This window comes from Mirounga angustirostris, unplaced genomic scaffold (assembly GCF_029215605.1).
Source record: "Mirounga angustirostris isolate CCGP_5_RB_7025 unplaced genomic scaffold, mMirAng1.0.hap1 SCAF_4, whole genome shotgun sequence".
Taxonomy (NCBI): domain Eukaryota; kingdom Metazoa; phylum Chordata; class Mammalia; order Carnivora; family Phocidae; genus Mirounga; species Mirounga angustirostris.
Window position 1 is genome coordinate 122,609,624 of NW_026991712.1, and position 18,514 is coordinate 122,628,137.

At 35.0% G+C, this 18,514-nt stretch overlaps 1 protein-coding gene across 12 annotated transcripts in view; it reads right to left on the reverse strand.

Annotated features, from left to right (window-relative positions):
* Nucleotides 1–2,437: 2,437 nt before the first annotated feature.
* Nucleotides 2,438–18,514, reverse strand: part of ADGRL2 (adhesion G protein-coupled receptor L2) — a 192,125-nt gene continuing 176,048 nt past the window's right edge. For 4 of the 12 annotated variants that reach the window (XM_045897319.3, XM_045897320.3, XM_045897321.3 and 1 more), the window contains 5 exons: nucleotides 15,192–15,283; nucleotides 13,200–13,368; nucleotides 10,269–10,397; nucleotides 9,667–9,763; nucleotides 2,438–4,464 (listed from right to left, as the gene is read on the reverse strand). In XM_045897319.3, the coding sequence (XP_045753275.1) occupies nucleotides 3,710–4,464; nucleotides 9,667–9,763; nucleotides 10,269–10,397; nucleotides 13,200–13,368; nucleotides 15,192–15,283 (1,242 nt within the window). In that variant the 3' untranslated portion in view covers nucleotides 2,438–3,709. Of the gene's footprint in view, nucleotides 4,465–5,164; nucleotides 5,218–7,501; nucleotides 7,584–7,814; nucleotides 7,944–9,666; nucleotides 9,764–10,268; nucleotides 10,398–13,199; nucleotides 13,369–15,191; nucleotides 15,284–18,514 lie in introns of all 12 variants that reach the window. The other 8 variants (XM_045897326.3, XM_064588936.1, XM_045897329.3 and 5 more) reach the window with 6 other exon arrangements.

The window sequence follows — 18,514 nt, forward strand, 5'->3', positions numbered from 1 at the left end:
ACACAGGATTGTGTGAACACTTGGTACTAAGTTTTACTTGTAAAACACTGCAGGGACTACTGTCTTTAAAGAAAATTTCATTATCAACCAAATATGGAGAGCTGTTTTCACTGCAGAAATTCAACTTGTATGCATTCATTCAAGCTTTTCTAGTTAGGCTAAAACCAATAAAAATTTTACTGAGTTAAAATTCTTACCAAACACTCTATCCTATGAGAGCATCTTGAAGGTCAGTTTTAAAACTGAAGTTCAAAGTTGAATTGATGGAAACACACATTTTCTCCTTTCTCACTTAAATAAATAAAGCAGGCATCCTGAATACACCCCTTTAACATGTGCACATGCATTTTTTTTAATTTGTTAATGAATTTGTGCAAAATGCTTCTTTTCTTTGTGGAGAGAAGATAGTGATGGTGATTTTGTCACACACGTGCAGCTGTTGTTTTATTGGTTAAAATATTATATATATAGCTACCGTCAAATGAATGTGGATGAGTTTGAATTGACAACTATTTAATTTATAGATTTGTATGGATTCTCTTCCTTATACCTAAATGATTTTAAAAGCCTGTAAGATAAATGAGCTATGAATATGTGTGTGTGTGTGTGTGTGTGTGTAGAAAAGAACAAAACCAAGCCTATATTTTAAAATAAAATAAAGGAGGTCAATCTGAATTAACTTGTATCAAGCTGCATCTAAATAAATGGGAAAAAAATTCCTTATTACTAGTAGACCAGTTGTATCTGTCTTTGAGAATAGGTACACTAATGTGAATAAAAGTTCACAGTTGTGACTATTGCAAAGAGAAACAATCAAGGATGTGGAAATTCTATATCCAGGTGAAGTCTGAGAAGTCCCAAAGAAACCACTGGGTTAAACAGAATAATGTGTCAGTCAACAGATTAGTAATTTTAAACATAAGAAATTAATTTGTACTAGGGGACATCCTGAATGGAATTTAAGGCAACATTTATATACTTTTAAAAAGAAATCCCTTTTAAAAATGCTTCTTTTTTTGGTGACAAAGATGAGAGATTCCAGACCGCATTCTCTAATACAGACTTATCATAAATTGTGATTTCTAAAGAGAACAGTAACCATTTAGGTACTATGTACTTATGTACCTGGTCACATCGTATCAGTTTTAATAAGAACTGCTTCAAGAGAAATAGTACTAACTGAATAATCAGTGTTTTGGGGTTTTTTTTTTTTTGGTAATTCATCACTGAACCAGCCCAACCCTAGTTAGCTTGTATGCTGGGAAGTACGTTATCACACAACACTGTATAGCTTGATAGGAAAAAAGTGTAACGGGCGCCTGGGTGGCTCAGTTGGTTAAGCGACTGCCTTCGGCTCAGGTCATGATCCTGGAGTCCCGGGATCGAGTCCCGCATCGGGCTCCCTGCTCGGCAGGGAGTCTGCTTCTCCCTCTGACCCTCCTCCCTCTCATGCTCTCTGTCTCTCATTCTCTCTCTCTCAAATAAATAAAATCTTTAAAAAAAAAAAAGGAAAAAAGTGTAACAAAATAGAAAATTAAAACGTTCATTTTAATTATATAATGCCCCCAAATAAAGTTTTGTAAATTCCTGAAGAATTTTAGCCAAAGAAATAAAAATACCCTTCTCAGAGGATTATTAAATCTGTTTGAACATTAATACAATTTCTTATGGTCAGTCTCCAACTTAAATATTAACTCTTGTATGAATACACCTCTCTGTTGTTACCCTATTATTAAATACTGATACTTTATTATATAGTGTCTGCCTTACTTTGTCTGCATTTAGATATATGAATATATACTTGAAAAAGTTTTTCTCATTATTCTTTTTCAATTCAATAGGCATAACGAAGTATGTCCACAGAAAAAAGTTATTTCTAACCTAGTGGAAGCACTTGAGAACCACTACCCTTTAGAAGAATTTGGTATACATGCTTATGATGTAGACAGGAAAAATCTATTTGTTGAGATTCAATTATATGATTTTTGAACCTTTCCATGATAACAAATATTGTCATTCGCAGCTGCCTATAGGGACAGTTATAATCCTCAAACTGTGAAAGTATGCTTTAGGAATTTCTTCTCAATTCTGCTGAAAAATCAATTTTTTTTAATGATGCCCAAATTTGATTGTAGAATTTCCAAACCTTCTTCTTTTTTTAATTTTTGTTTTAGTTCTGATGCAATGCAACAAGCATAAGTATTTTCAGTAGATTTCTCCATTGAAACTTTTCTGCCAGATTCTGTGCGTGGGTAATGGGCAGTCTGAATACAAATATATTATTGACAGCACAGAGAACCATCAGGCAGCTTAACTGTATTCTTTCTCATACCCGTGGGTTATTATTATGAAGGGACCTACAAATGCCATGGGGGGGGAGGGGAAATGCCAGTGTGTTAAAGCCAATTAGGTATCATACATAAAAGTGCACATTAACTACTTGAAAAAATTCACATTTATTTACTTTCAAACCGTGTTAAACTTTACACTGGATATTAGTGATGGGCTCATTATTAACAGGTTTACACAAAGGGATGAAAAGAAAAGCAGAATTTTGCGGAAACAATTTACATTTCATTAGATCTTTATCATAAAATAAATTAATTACTAAATATAGGCAGAAGGAATATGGACGAGTAATATTTATGTTTTATTTTTTAAAAAAGAATAGGCACCTTTTGTTCACTAGAAAGTTTGTGAGAAGTGCCCCGTGCCCTCATTGTCCTCTATTCAAGAATAAACAGAGGGGTAACACACACTCTTTTCTAGATTTCACCACATTTGTGCAAGGCATGGCATAACTGGCTTCGAAGAGTTTTTTTCCCCATAAACGGTGTTCTTTTGGCAATAAGAAATTTAAATGTAAGAATAAAGACTAAGTGGTCAAAGCAGAACACTGTGTACAGTGGAAAATAAGTGAAAATGGGTAGAACTTACCATGACAAGGTGTAAGAAAAAACATTTCATAACATATGTGCAACCAAGAGCTTTTCACAATATTTTCTTCAAACTCTTTAAAATTATTTTAATGACAATTATATTTCAGTTGGACACAAATGTATTTATTTTACCCTAGCAATAGAACAAAATATAATTTCTTTAGCCATCTTTCATGAGAATAGTTCATTGTACAGTTGAGGAAACATAGGAAATAAGGCCTGTGGCTTGATTGCTAGTGGTTAAACATGTTTTCAATCTTTGCCTTAATGTAAAAGATTTGCAGCGAGCTGCAAACTGACGCAGAATAGCTCTCCTGCTTTTCCAAGTCTTGTCAGGAACAGTAAGGTACAGTAAATTTGTCCCACAGGATTTTAAAGCCTACGTCTTGTATATAATACAATGCAGGCCTACAAAAACGGTGCAGCCATATTTACAGATTTAGTTCACAGACTGCTGCAGTAAAATGGCTGGAAAAGTTTTGTTTTGCTTGCTTCACAATTTCTCTAAAGAGCAGCAGAATCTTAAAATACCTGGTTGGCATCTCTTTTCTTTGTAACAAATAATCATTTTAGTATACTCTGTGTATATACAAAGTTTCTGTACGTTCTATAAAAATTCACAGAACTTCAAGGTTCAGTCATCTTTTTACACTGGAGAACCACAGGTCAACAGAGCCATGTCTCCGAGCAGAGTGTGAGGGAGCTGCAGTGGGCCAACGGAGTCTTTGTTGATACTTGCCTGTGGCCCCCGGAATTCCTTAGCTGCACTATCAAAGACTCGTGACCAGCTGCATTTGTCCTTCCCTAACGTCTCCTTCAGGAATACACCCTTCCTTGTTAATGGGGATTATGTAACCATCACTATTGCCCCGGCTGATCTGGTAACACATCTGAAGCTGATGGCCGGCTCCAAGATTTGGCATGCTTTTGTAGTAAATGTCCTCGTTCTCACTCCTCCTGCAGGGAGAGAGGTCCTCTTCCATGTCCGGGCTGCTCTCCTGGTAGGGAGAGTCTCTGAGATTGGGCATGCTTGTATAAAGAGAGTCTCTGTTGGGGGACTGCAGGTGGTCCTCAGCCTCGGCGGTCAGCTGGGAGACGTAGCTGTCTGTCCCCTCGGGCTTCCCCTTCTTCTGGGGCTGGTACAGAAGGGAGTGAGTCCGCTGAGGAATGAGCGGCGCCTCGAGCTCTTGGTGATGGAGCTCCAGCCCCGGGTTGTCGCCGTGCATTAACGAGGACGCGTCGGCTACGATCGCGTCATCTTCGCTGCTGCTGCCCCCAATCACAGGCTTGACTGGCAGCGTGAGCTCCAGGTTGTGAGTCTTGCCGCCGCCCCGCAGGTTGTTGTGCACTAACTCTGAAATGATCATTTTCTCGAAAGCGGTATCATTCAGGCCGAGTCCACAGTCCACGACTTGCACGCTGTCATTATAGTCCCCCTTGCGCAGTGAGTAGCTGTTGTTAAAATTACCATTTAGCGGTAGAGTATCCATGGCACTTGTATCCCTGGCATTGTTCAGTGAATGTCCTGGAACGGAAAAGGGGGGGGGGTGCCGTTACTGTCTCTGTTCCTTCCCAAAGAATCTTTACTTCTTTCGTACAAAACTCTTTAATGTCGTTCAGGACAAAGTTGTATTTGAAAGCTAACCCTTGAACAGTGCCAGGCTTTCCCGCGTTCCCAACTGTAAACAGTTGCGACCCCTTAGGTAATAGGAAAAAGTGTGAAAGAATAATACTATTTTCCAGGGAGGGAAGATGGCATACAGAATAGTACTTCATCAATTTCGGGGAGACGGTGGTTATCAATTGATTGATTTTTTTGGTCAACTCTCTGACACTCTTTACAAAGAAGACTTCACTCCATGCCCTTGCATAGTTAATGCAAAGCAATTCATTAGTGACATTTACATTTTAAAGTACGAGACTATGGTTTATAAAAATAAAATTAACAGAATTTGTCCTAAACAACACTAAATTAAAAAGGAATAAGTCACATACAAAAACCGAAGGCAATGTACAACATAAACCCACATAACTGGCAAGCAACTTTTTAAACAACATTCTAACATTTCCTCTTTCTGGAGATGAAGTAAAAAAAAGAATGAAAAAAAAATGGACAGAGACAAAGAATTCATGTGAAACAAAGACAGCCATCTCTCATACTGACTGGACCAAGGGCCCACAAGCACCATCCAACAACACGATAGACAGCAGGTGGAATGACTCACTTTGGACAACTCACATCATGTCTGTCTGCTCAGGCTATCTGGCCTAAGAGTAGCTGATATATAAAAGAAAGTAAAATGATTTATTGTAACATGATGAAGAATTTCTAAGCTTCTCAGCAACTTAGTCAGAGCAAGGGTTCAACAAATTAGATTACCAGCAATAGCAGCCTTTTGCTTTTTCATTTAGTATTTATTATTTTGATTCTTTTTTTCTTTTGGTACTAATACTCTCTCTAATCGTAATGGCCCCAGGCTCCTAATGGTCAAAGTTTGCCTGCAGCCCTGCAATTGCATCAGCCACAGTGACAGCACCGAATGAACCAGCAAAGTCTACTGTACAAGACTGGCCCACAGACACCATGGGCATGAAGGTTAGACGCAGAAATGTTAGAGATTTCTTAAGTATGGGTCACAGAAATCAAACCAATAAGAGATATTAACTATGGAATGGGAAAAGGGTGTCAGCCTTGGCTAATACATTTTTTATCTCTAAAGGAATGAAAGACTGGTAAGTCTGCTGAAGATATGAAAAGAGGTTTAGAAGGGGAAAAAAAAGATGGTAACATGCTCTCTTGGAATCAGAGTTGTATTTTCTACAGACACATAAACATGTAAACTAAGACATCACAGTGCTTCTCAGGCAAATGGAAATAAAAAGTTTTCAAGAAAATTAAATGGTCTGCACCATGGAAAGTTAGGTTATTCATTCTCAAAATCCTAGAGAAAAAAAAAAAAATCACTTGTTTACAGAGAGGTCTGGAGAAAAAAAAAAGAATGAAATGATGCTACTGAATGAGACTGGCCACTGTGCGGCTGCTGCATTGTATGCAAGGCTTGGAGGAGTCGAGGAAAAATTTCATTCTTGGAAAAAATAGGAAATTTCCCTTTTTAGTGCTGACTCCACTCTTAAAGCTGCAGATTATCCTAGAAAACTCAGTTTCATGACCAAGAAGTACGTGGGCATTGTTCAATAACTCCTCATTAGCAGAAAATGAGAACGTGGGGCGGGGGGAGTGTATCTGTTGGTGCCTCGTGTTCTTTTAAAAACTCTGATCCAACTTCTACGTTGGAAAAACTGACAATTTCATTTTTATCAGGCTCCACGTATAACAAAATGAAGTTACAATAGTATTTGTAAGGCTTCCTTTAGCTTGACTGACGTAATGGTCTAGCTTGCTAAATTCATGCATGCACCACCATCTTTATTTAGAAAGCATCTGGTGTTTTAAGTTATAGGTGACACATAGATCACTTGCTAGTATTTGTTTCCCCTCTCGAGGTTCGATCTTGCCATTTTTCTTTCTTTTTATCATTGCTTAATGAATATAAAAATATATACTGGATAATGCAAAAGGTGTTTTCTATGATATACTGCAGATTTAAGCACATCTTTGACTGGTTTTGAAGAGGCAACTTTTTCTGCCCAAGTTCAGGCAATTCACTTGAAGACTTTCCACAGCCTGTAGCAAGATTACTGTGGGAATGCAGAAATGATAAGTCAATTATTAAGCATTCTGGTTGACAGCACCTCAGGCTTTAAAGAGCAAATTATTTCAGCATTGCATATACTTAAGTATGGACAGCATTTGCTACAGACCTCTATTACTGAAAAAAGGCAGTACAGATAGATGTACTGTTTGAATTTGGTAATAGTTTAGTTGGAAATTGTGAACCACTTGCCCGCTGAGTCTACTTCATGACTGCTAGTTATGTTTTAATTGTGCCGGTTAAAAATCATGCTGAAAAAATTTACATTTGATAGGCAAAGTTAAGTTTGACTCCCATACTTGTCTCTCTGTAGGTTGCTAGAGGAAAGCATAAGGAAAGTAAGAAAAACAAGAGAATGAAAAGAGAAACTGCAGTTACGTTAAAAAAGAATTTTAAGGAAAAAAAAAACGGAAACAGAGTTCTTTGTTTAATTTAGCGGCAAATATCAACCATAAATAAATATCATAGGCTAGCAGTAATTATGTGATAACTTTCACCGAAATCTTGAAAACTGCGTTAATATTAAATGCTTTTTTTTAATAAGCTATTAGAAAACATAGTAATACAGGATGGGTTAGTGACAATCTCTCCCCCTCCCCCAATAAAAAACTAAAGGCATAAACTGACTAATATTAACTTCATTCTCAAAGTTTTTTTTTTTTTTTAAGAAAAAAAAAAAACACTACCATAAAGCTGCACTATACTATAGTTTGGTTACATTGATAATGCTGGATGTAGTTTTCTATACCTAGGCATCCAAATTATCTTTATCAGCTAATTCATTTCAGAAGCAAATTCTGTCTGCAAGCTTTAGAGTAAACTAAACAGTATATTACATAGATAGGATACCTCTAAATGATAAAAATCTTGAAGATGGGCTCTCGGACCATGTGATGTCAGTCCTGTAATAATATATTAAGATTTATGCCACCTGTGTTAAAAACATGGATAATTATTGGTAAATACTATCATGACTGAATTTTTACTATAATATAGTGCAGTTTTAGAAGCCTGGCATGGACAATACCGTAATTCTTTAAATTGAGAAATTAAAGATGTAATAATAAATACATGGCAACTTGAGTATTCTAGAAAAAGGGCAAAGATCAGAGCTCTGTTTAGCAGCAAAGAAAGGTAGTTTTATTCGTAAGTATAAGCACACCTGGTGAGTTAAATACAGGAGCTGAAGGGGCATTACATACAACTGTTTCAGCGAGCAATGTGTTATAGGGGTTGTTAGTGCCGTGGGGTCGAAGAAGAGGGTTTGTTAGTAGGTAATTGCCAGTCATTCCTAAAGCAAAGAAACAGAAAAAAATACATCAGTTCTCTTATTTTTGTGTTACAGTTGCAGTAAAGTACTTTTTGTATTCATCAAGAGTAGCGGACAAGTTGGCAACGGATAATGTGCTGAAATTTTCTGACTGTATTTGAACTACTAATTTGAAGGAGAAAGGGGAGAGGGAAGGTAAATTTCAGTAATTCACAGGTGCCTTCTAAGTCCCCCAAGTAAACACCTGCTGAGGATGACATTTACTAATTTATACAAAATCACTTTTAAACAAAAATGGCAATTAAATGCACAGAGATCAACATTATGTTTCAAGATGTTACTGCTTAATATTAAAAACCTAACCACTGAGGCCCAGAAGAGGGAATCTCAAACTTTCAGAATTTACAGGTGTGGGATTATCCCTCATGAAAACATCTGTGTTAATACCAACTTTGACAAAGCAGGAGGAAAAACAACTTCCACAAACAAGTAAAAAGTATGACACACTGCACAAAGCTTCTCTTAGTAAATGCAAGAGCACGCATGCCGGGGCGGGGGAGGGGAAGAGACTGTGTGTATAATCAATTATTAGACCATTCACAAACTCCATACAGTAAGAATTTTTATTCTGTAATCTTATTTGCCAGGTTTCAAAAATGAATCACTGAATAATTCATTTCCTTTTTGATAGTCATCTTAACCGAATTAGGTAAAACATCAGAGCAATGGAATAAACACACATTTCACTCATTCTAATTGACAAATTACAAACCTTTCAATACTTATCAAACATATGTTTTGCATCACTAATGTAATTTGACTAAAAATATTTTAAAATTCAAGTTGGTTTTGATGCCATACATACTCCTTTCTTCATTTTAAACCAGAATCTCATCAGAACAATGTCAACAGTGGAAAATGTCTTTAATATTTGTGATAAAATATAACATGTTCTATTATATTACAAATCAGTGTATCAAAACAAATTACCTGGATAAATTACCTTTTTAAGGATATGTATACATAAGATAACATGATTTTTTCGTACCAAATTCAAATTAACTAAGCTTGCACTCAGGATTTTGTGTGTCTATGTGCACTTGTGTCCTTAGCCTGCTAAATTATTTTATTTGCCAGCTTATTTTAAGTAAGCATTATATTGCTCATATGAGTTTAAAGTTGTAAACACATTAAAAATAGTAATTCAAAGAGAAAAAACTGCTTTGTAGATTCTCATGTCTTTAATTATTTGCTTATGAAGATTTACTATAAATGTTTTTGACACTTATTTTTTACTTTTGGGAGGAAGCATAAGATAAAATAATCTTACAAATAAGAATTTTCGCCACAAAACTGGCACTGTTTAATGTGAACAGGAGTTATTCTAACTCTATTAAATGTTTTAAAAAGAAAACGTTCACAAATGTCTCAGAAAAGAAAAATCTGTATTCACTAAAGGAAAACATTTTAATCTGTGGCAAAGTATGTTCTCAGCAATTACTTTTTCCTGCCTTGTTCTGTTACTGCGGAGTTTGAAATTCTACTTTTTGCATTACATTATTGAATAAGACGAATTTATATGTACTTTTATAAAGGATAAAAGTTGACTCAGCAGGATTAAAAGCTTGTGATATAAACCCATTCGAGAGGGGGAAAAATAAATCGGTATTTTCTCTAGAATTATTGTAAATTGGCAAAAGGTACAAAATTTATATTGTAGGCTCCAATTTCCCTAGTAACTGACCTTGATTAAGTGTTGAGGTGCTATTGATGTCGCCTGAGATAAAAGAAGATTCAGACTGTTTCCTCACAGTATCATTCCACATCCTTCTTATACGGCTCTATTAACATAAAATAGCAAACATAGGTTATGTTAGTTTCCCCAAGCTCACCTTCTGAAAGCCACATAAAGGCCTACCCTAAACAACCTGTGTAGGATTACCTGGTGGCCTTTAAAAAGGAATGTGTGTCGATTCTGGTCTAAAACTAAGGAAGTCTAGAACTAAAGAATATTTCATCTTCCACTCTTAAAAAGGTTTTTAAAAAGTGGACGTGACTGATTAATTCAACAAATGTTCAGTGAGTGCCCACCATGAGAACTTAGGGTATCCAAATGATGATCATATACTTCTTAAAGAAGGAGAGCTCTCAAAAATGATGTTCACACCTGAAGAAACACCTTGAATAAATACTTAAGAAGAAATTAAGACCAAAATACTAAAAAAGTAAGTATTTGCTACCTAGATCATTACAATGAGGAGACAATTAGTGCATCTGAACACAACACGTCTCAGTAGGCTTTCTATAAAGAAGGTTAATTAAAGATGCTGTCAAGTTCTTTGTTACCTGTGTGCCAGAGGAATACCGAGCACTAGTTCTGGTGGTTGATGCCTTCACTGAACTGTGGGGGCTCTCGGTTGGGAGGCCGCCGCAGCAATATGAGTGTCTGAAGCACTTGCCATATTCTTTTCGTACCTGCATTGAATAACCACGAGACCGAGAGATTAACAAAAACATACCTGCTTCTCTCACTCTCTCTCTATAATTAAATGAGCAGTGGAAATAACTGAGAAGAATAAGTTCCACTAACACTCTTCTGTGGAGCAAATACATCGGATTTCTAAAATCAAGCTCGACGGAAACTGCTGAAATAGTAATCAGAAAAATCTCTCTGCCTACCAGGCTGGCTGGTAAAATCTTCAAAATGTGATGTAATATGTAGAAATGCTTTATGCCCTATTATTATACAAATGTTGTTAATACACACATAATAATGTTTTAAAACCTCATTCTATCTATATACTTAGCAACCCCAATTTTATATTTCATGCTAAGAAAATAAGGACAAAAAATTAGTACTTTCCTTGCTTAATTACATTAACCACTCATAATTCAGTCATTTGAGTTTTATACACTTCGTGTCCTTTTAGGTAGGTCAATACATAAACTTATTTTACTGGATTGCATAGTTTTGCGGGTAACCTCTTTATAATGACAAGACTACTTTGGCACATGAATAAAGAAAAAAAGGACTTTGATACATATGCTATTAATTAGGATGGAATGTTTTCTTCATTTTCTGATGTGTCTAGCTTTCACATTTAGTGTAGAGCATCTAAGATGCCTATTCACTTCATTAGCACACAAGGGAACTATTTATGCAATTTCCATTCACATTAATGAGTTACCCATGTAATTTCCCTTTTCCCCTGAAGCTTGGATATATGAATAGACAGGAAAGCTGTTAGGCCTAAAGAAAGTTTAAAGGAAACTTTAAAAAGTGAAGTCCAAACAACTGCTAAAGAATAGGGCCCCACCTAGAAAGGTGGTGCAGAATTGGGAAGCATGGGGAGGAGGGCTGGATTCTGTGCAGTTCTCTTGGCCTATGAATAAGTTCTGCTCTGGCTTAGAGCCAGACTGAAATTAGAACACACAAGAAGGAGAAGTTGCAGAAGAAATTACTTTCTAGTAGGTTGCCAAAAACACTCAAAAAGACCCCCCCACACATACACACACAGTTCTGTGCTCAGTATCTGCCTGCACAGACCATGACTTTGACACTTACTCCTTGAAAAATTACAGCATTAAAGGTACTAGATGACCTTTTAAATCCAAGTGCACTTGCATTTTCATCTTCTTAGCCTTATTTAATTAACTACACCTATTAGAACAAGTAACAATGGGCTTGAACTTTCAAAGCATTTTCTTTGCTTAAATATGCTCACTCAAGCAGTAAGAAGCGTGATTTATTTATTTTTATTTTATTTTATTTGCGAGAGAGAGAATGAGAGACAGAGAGCATGAGAGGGAGGAGGGTCAGAGGGAGAAGCAGACTCCCCGCTGAGCAGGGAGCCCGATGTGGGACTCGATCCCGGGACTCCAGGATCGTGACCTGAGCCGAAGGCAGCCGCTTAACCAACAGAGCCACCCAGGCGCCCCAAGAAGCGTGATTTTAACTAAATCATTTTATATCATATTCTTAGCCATTCATCCTGGCAGCACCCAACAGGACATATCCAAGACTAAGTAGAATGTGTTCAAAAGGAAGTCCAGCACACTGTTTCAAAAATGTAATTGTTAATTAAAAAGCACAGCAAAATCTCTTTGTTCAATTAATGCACATACCTCTACGAGGAAATAATTTATGCTTTACGTCAAACACATTTGGAAGAAATTATGATATGTGATCCTATGCATGTATACAAAATGCTCATTTGTGTAAGAAATAGTAAATACTAAAGTAATTATAAGGTTATACCTGTATAATGTTTAGAAAATTAAAGTTTAGTGTTACTAAATAACACCTGATACCTCACAAAATTTTTTTTGTACATTTAATGGCTATTAACTGCTCTGAAATGCTGTATGACCAAGACAGTGGCAATCAAAATGGTATTTTATCCAAATACTACCCTCCAATGTTGGTTTTGCCTAATGCCTATATTGCTGTGAATGTACATTATCTGTATGCACATTCCACTGTCATTATCTCAAAATTATAGCTTACTCAACAACTGATGGAAGTAACAACACTATCATCTTGTCAAGACTGAAAACATAATAGTTTTCACTTTCAAAATTCTATTTCTCTGTTCAATTTAGTGACCAACTAGTAATAACAAAATAAAAATACTCTTTTAGATATGCAGACAGAGAAAGGATGTGATACCTAGTTAAAAGGCGGCTAAGCTCTTCTCTTAGGTTTACATCTTCTTGCAAGTTTTTCATCTTTAACTTTAATTTTTGAATCATTTTTGCTGACTCCAGTTAACATAAAATCAGGACAAAATAATAAGATGTGAGATATTAAATTACTGGGTTTTAGATCTTCCACAACTGCTCAAAAGGTAACATTAATATTAATTTTTTGTATGTCTGGTGCTTTTAAAATCAAGGTCATTTATCTTTATGTTTAATTTCGTTTTGGACCACTGCATTCCCTTTATCGAGCAAAAAAATGAGATTATTTAACCTTTTTTTATCTTGTACACCTTTTGCACAAAGCACGTTTGTAGACCCTACTAGCAAAAAAGAAATCTTAACGTGAGTGTCTAGTTTCTAATATTCCCAAAGTGAGATCCAAAAAGATGACTGGTACTGAGTTATTTTATATGTGAAGCCCGAATTTCCAGACATGCATTATTACAGTTAATGTATGATTAAAAACGATTCTATTTAGTACTATGTCAGCTGTAAAACTGTAAAATCTTCTCTATTTCATCTCTGATTTTCAAACCAAGGAACAAGGAACTAGAGCCTCTAGGTGTCTTCACTTACTTTCTTTTGGAGAGCACAGTGAAAGATGAAAATGAACACTCCCTGGAAAGCATTAAAGATGGTGAAGAGATATGCCATCACAATAGTCTCCTCATTTATAAAAAGCAACCCAAATGACCAGGTTAGGCCAAGAAGACATAGAAGAGCAAAAGCGCCAAGCACCCAAGACCTGAAAAAATAAAGTGAATTTTATTAACAAGTTCAATGAGAGAACAATATATCTCACACTTAAATATTAACATTATCAGTAGTAGCAGTTGACTTTCTCTATGTTCACATTCAAATTCAACCAGCATTTTGGCTTTAACCTTTCACTGATTAAAGAAAGAACAACAGCATTTAGTACTGCAGCCTCCAGTGAAAACAGCAACAGCAGGTATGACCTTTTCTTACTCCAGCATTAACAAGGTATCAAAACTATATTAAAATACAAGGTGTAAAGCATCCCCCATGACTTTATTGTCTTTTATGTGCATTTTAGTATAAGAAATTAAGGAGTCCTTAATTAGTTTACTCCTATCTTTTTATTCCTGTGGTGTACTCATGACACTGAATAATGCGACACATACAGAAAGGTTAAATGGCAGATAATCGCTTAACACCTAAACTGCAGATTCTAATAAACTAATCTTAGGTGAACCTAAGGTATTTTAACTAAAGCATGAAGAAGCCTCGCTGAAATGGGACAAAAATGAGAACTTCAAAATAAAATAATTTTGGAGAGATTTCATCATGAATAGCTTAAGGAGAAAAGAACTGTAGAAAATAGGACGGAATGGAAAGGATTTAAAGTCAGTGCATTCCATGTCTAACTAATGATCTTACTTGATAAATGGCTTATTATCTTCATAGCTAGAAAGCATTATAAGCAGAAAAGAGAAACAAAATTATTAGACAGAATTAAAATAGAAAGTAGTAAGAAAGCATTTATATATTTTATAAATTAGTCAAAATTAAGGAAGTCAAAATGCAGAGGCAAGCAATTAAAAAATAAAGGCATATTACAGTTTAAAAATACTATAGCAACTTAGATATTCCAAAATAATTATAAAAATTAAGGGCAATTCATGATATTGACGGATTTGTAAAAAATATAAATCATGCCATAAATTTGTTAATGTAGGGTTCTACCTTACCCAGGTAAGTCCGTATTATAGTAGCCATCACAAACACGGTAATTACTGGTGTAGATGAGAAGACAGAAAGAGGAAAAGGAAGAAAAGAGAGAGATGCTAAAGATTAGCTCTCTCTCTTACCATGCAACATGCGATGAAGCTGGCACTAACCTATCTAAAACAGCTAAGTTTAAAAAAAAAAATTACCCTTATTATAGATCTGCCATTTTTTACATTAAAAATATTCTTCACAATCCCATTATAACCAACTTGAATAATACCTCCTCAAATTTTAAATTAACTCATTTCTAAAAGATAACTCTGAAAATGCTTCCATGAATGCCTTAATGAATCAACAACTATAAATTTTTTAATTAGATAGCATTTTCCATTGATAGGATATTGTAGTTTTTATTCAATATTGAAATAAACATTTCTTTAATTATCATGAAAACAACAATCTCCAAGTTTACAATAGTAATAGAGCAAATTATCTTAGGAAAACAGGATTAGAAATAGAAAACTGCTCAGGATCCTTAAATCGAAAAAGTCATTTAACAAAACAGACTTAATATAATCATATCAGCCATGCAAACAGCAGCATCATTTTGAACCACATTTTAAACTCAAATGAAATTGTTACAGTGATACGGAATTTCCACAAAGCCACTAAAACAATTTCTTGGCTCTAGATCAAGACAGAAACTATTATCTGATTTTTGACCAATGTCTGTGACATGATTAACATTGAAACTCAACCTTGATCAGTAAAACTTCATTCTGAATAATTTCTACAGTTGATAGAAGGCATTCATGTATTCTCTGTGGAGAGTATCTTAGTTTGTCAAGCACTAAAATTAAAATACTAAATACTTACTTAATGTTTTCCAACCTGCTAGAATCTGGTTTCAAAGTGTTTGAGTGCTTCACCATTTTGCATAAGGTGATCACCAGGAAGATAATATTGAGCTGTTATAACAAATAAAGAATTAGACCACTATAACCACAGAGTAAAAAATGAATGTTTTGCAAATATACTTAACAAGTTAATGCAGCTAAATACCAATGACATGAGTATATAGTAGACACTCACTGACTGAATTTTACATAGGCAATGATCAAGTTGAGTCTAAATAAAAATACTCCAGCTATGTATGATCGATTTTTTAAATAGATCATTTGACATGAAATTGCAACCTCATTAAATCAGCATCATGTGGTGATGATTAAATAAATTAGAAAACCTAAATTAGTTTCTTTAGCTAGAGGTACTCCAGGGCCTAAAAGCCATCTAATGGAAACACTAAAGTGAAATCTTTAGAAGGGGCATTTACATCACGTAGCTTACAAGAATTGCGGGATTTGGGACCCTAAGATTTAGCTGAGAGTCTAGCTTTTGATTTTGACTGATTAGAAGAGGATAATAACATTTGCACGATCTATTTGTAAGGTAATTGTGAGGATCAAATGAAATAAAATAAATGAAAAATAATGAAAAAATATATGAAAAATATTTATTAGTTCTAGAAAGACAAACTTTTAAAATATGTATATATTTGTTATATACCATTTGTTAAATGGTTAAAAGCCATCATCAGGGGCGCCTGGGTGGCTCAGTCGGCTAAGCGGCTGCCTTCGGCTCAGGTCATGATCCCAGGGTCCTGGGATAGAGCCCCGCATCAGGCTCCTTGCTCAGTGGAGAGCCTGCTTCTCCCTCTCCCTCTCCCTCTCCCTCTCCCTCTGCCTGCCTGCCGCTCCCCCTGCTTGTGCTCTCTCTCTCTGTGTCAAATAAATAAATAAAATCTTTAAAAAAAAATAAAAGCCATCATCAGTCCTTTTGTCCTCTCTATTGTATGGGTGTGGGTAAATTCTGAAGAAAGGTTGCTCTGAGTCCCTCTAAACACTGAGCTGTGCAAAGAATCGAGGTGCAAACAAAAGAAAAAAAAGGGAAGATGGAACTTGACATGGAGGGCAGGCTTGGGAGGCCAACATGAGTGAACTCAGAAGAAAAGACATGTTTTGACTGAAGAGAGATAATGTTTGCAATTTTGCCTGCTTCTACAGAAACCTGGCAGAATGCTGGACAGAGGATAGGCAGTTCCATTTTTATGCTCTAAAAACAGAACTAAGCTTGATCACTCCTGGATTTCTTTGACATTTTATTTACTTCAGATTATTACTTTTAAAAAGACAAAACAAAGTTATATTTTGTGAGCTTTACTTGGCTTAGAGAGTGCAAGCCCAAATGCTGTATTCAGAAAAGGGCAAATAGGGATAAAAGCAATTCCTTGATGGTAAGCACTCAGCATAATTTTGTCATAATAAGATGATCATTTTTACTGAGTCACAATACCATCTGATAAAATGATAATGCTATTTTACTCATTCATCACTACTTCTGATTTTATAATTAGGAAAAATTATATAGGGCAATAAATAAAATTTCCAAGTCCTTCCTAATGATGAGTTTAGGAACAGAGTGAAGGCTTTAATCTAAGCTGTTTATCACTCATTTTGTCTACTGTGCCTTATTATTTCTCTTAGATGTAGACTTTCCTCTTAAGGGATAAAATGAGGTTAATGGGTATAATTTGCAAATGTTGGCAGATAGCATTCTATCGTTTCATGTTAATTACTTAACATTAACAAAAGAAGGACAAAAGAAGCTCTCTGTTTAAAAAACCAACTTAAAAATTAACTTATTAAAATACTTGTCTAGAGAAAATGCAAATAGATTTTCTAGTGTTATATTCTAATGATTATTCCAGTTGGTCACGATATAAATAAATGTTTACATTTTCAGAGACATTACAGTATAATGCCATTTATTCAACAAATACTTATTGACCTACTGCTCCACACAAGAATGTGCCTATTGTATTGCGAGTAAGATACAATTTCTACCTTTGAGAAGTTAGGGAGATCCTTCTGATAGTACAGTAAATATCTGATTTAGTTTCTACAGAATGATGGTACAGTATATCTCTAATTTTTTTAAAGGCAAAATCAATATGTTTTTACTTTTTATTTTATGCAACAGTAGGTCTTAACTAGTAAAATTAGAGAATGGTTACAAATAAGAACTCCAAATATCCTAAAAACAAACAAAACAAAACCCAAATAAACACACAAACTGATACAACTCTTAGGAAAGAAAAGCTGCTTTGTAGATTCAGAGTTAAAATCCTTTAAATCTCTAGACCCTTCTTTTTGAATGTCCTAACATAACCATTTATTTCTTTCATTCCATAATTCTGGACCTAGGGTTGTTTCCTCCCCCTTCCTTTACTTACAATATTTCCTAAAGCATATAGGGTGGCCACAATTTGGTGTTCATCACTTTCTAAGCATATTAATTATCCCTTCAGAAATAAAATAATAGTAGTAGTAGTACACTCCAGGAAGGAAAAAAGTTAACCACTATAATGTATAAATTACAAGAAAATAAAGAATGTGAATGTGAAAAAATGTGGATGTATAAAGTATCATATTATGAAAAGAAAATGAGCAGAAAGGATGAACACATACCAACATACTTTTTCAATGAAGAGGACCAGGTTAAAATCTGTTATTTCAGAACTAACACATTTTCTAATAAAACTGAAATGAAAATGAAATCTACCCATTGAAGAATAGAATTACATCTTAAATATGATACAAAGCCATTTCTTTTTTTTTTAGTCTGAGGATTAACCACGTTGAATGTGACACAGAAAACTTACCTTATTTAATCCTTAAAAAACAGACTGGTAGATACATCTCCCCTTCCTCTCTCCTCACTCTACTGAGGTTTTTTTTAACATTATAAATGCATCTAGTGCTTCTTTCTAGTTACAAATATAGTATATTCACAATACAAACAAGTTCAGAAAATTATGAGAAAAACAGCAACAACCTATAATCCTATGTCCAGAGGTAACAGGGAGCACTTGGGGAGTCAGTTTACATTCTAAGATGTTAAGTACCTTGCCAAAGATTACTTAGCTACTATAATGTCAGTGCTGGGAGTCAATATACTGTGTGCTGGGTCCATAGCCCAGCATCTTCACAAATAAAATTAACCAGTTTATTCTGGGCAAGAAAATTAAGAGTCTCTAGCAAAGCAGAGACATACTAGTTTTTTATTTAAAAAAAAAAAAAGATTCTACTTCTATAAAGAGTAATCCATTTTAGAAATCACTCAGAGATGATAAATGAGTT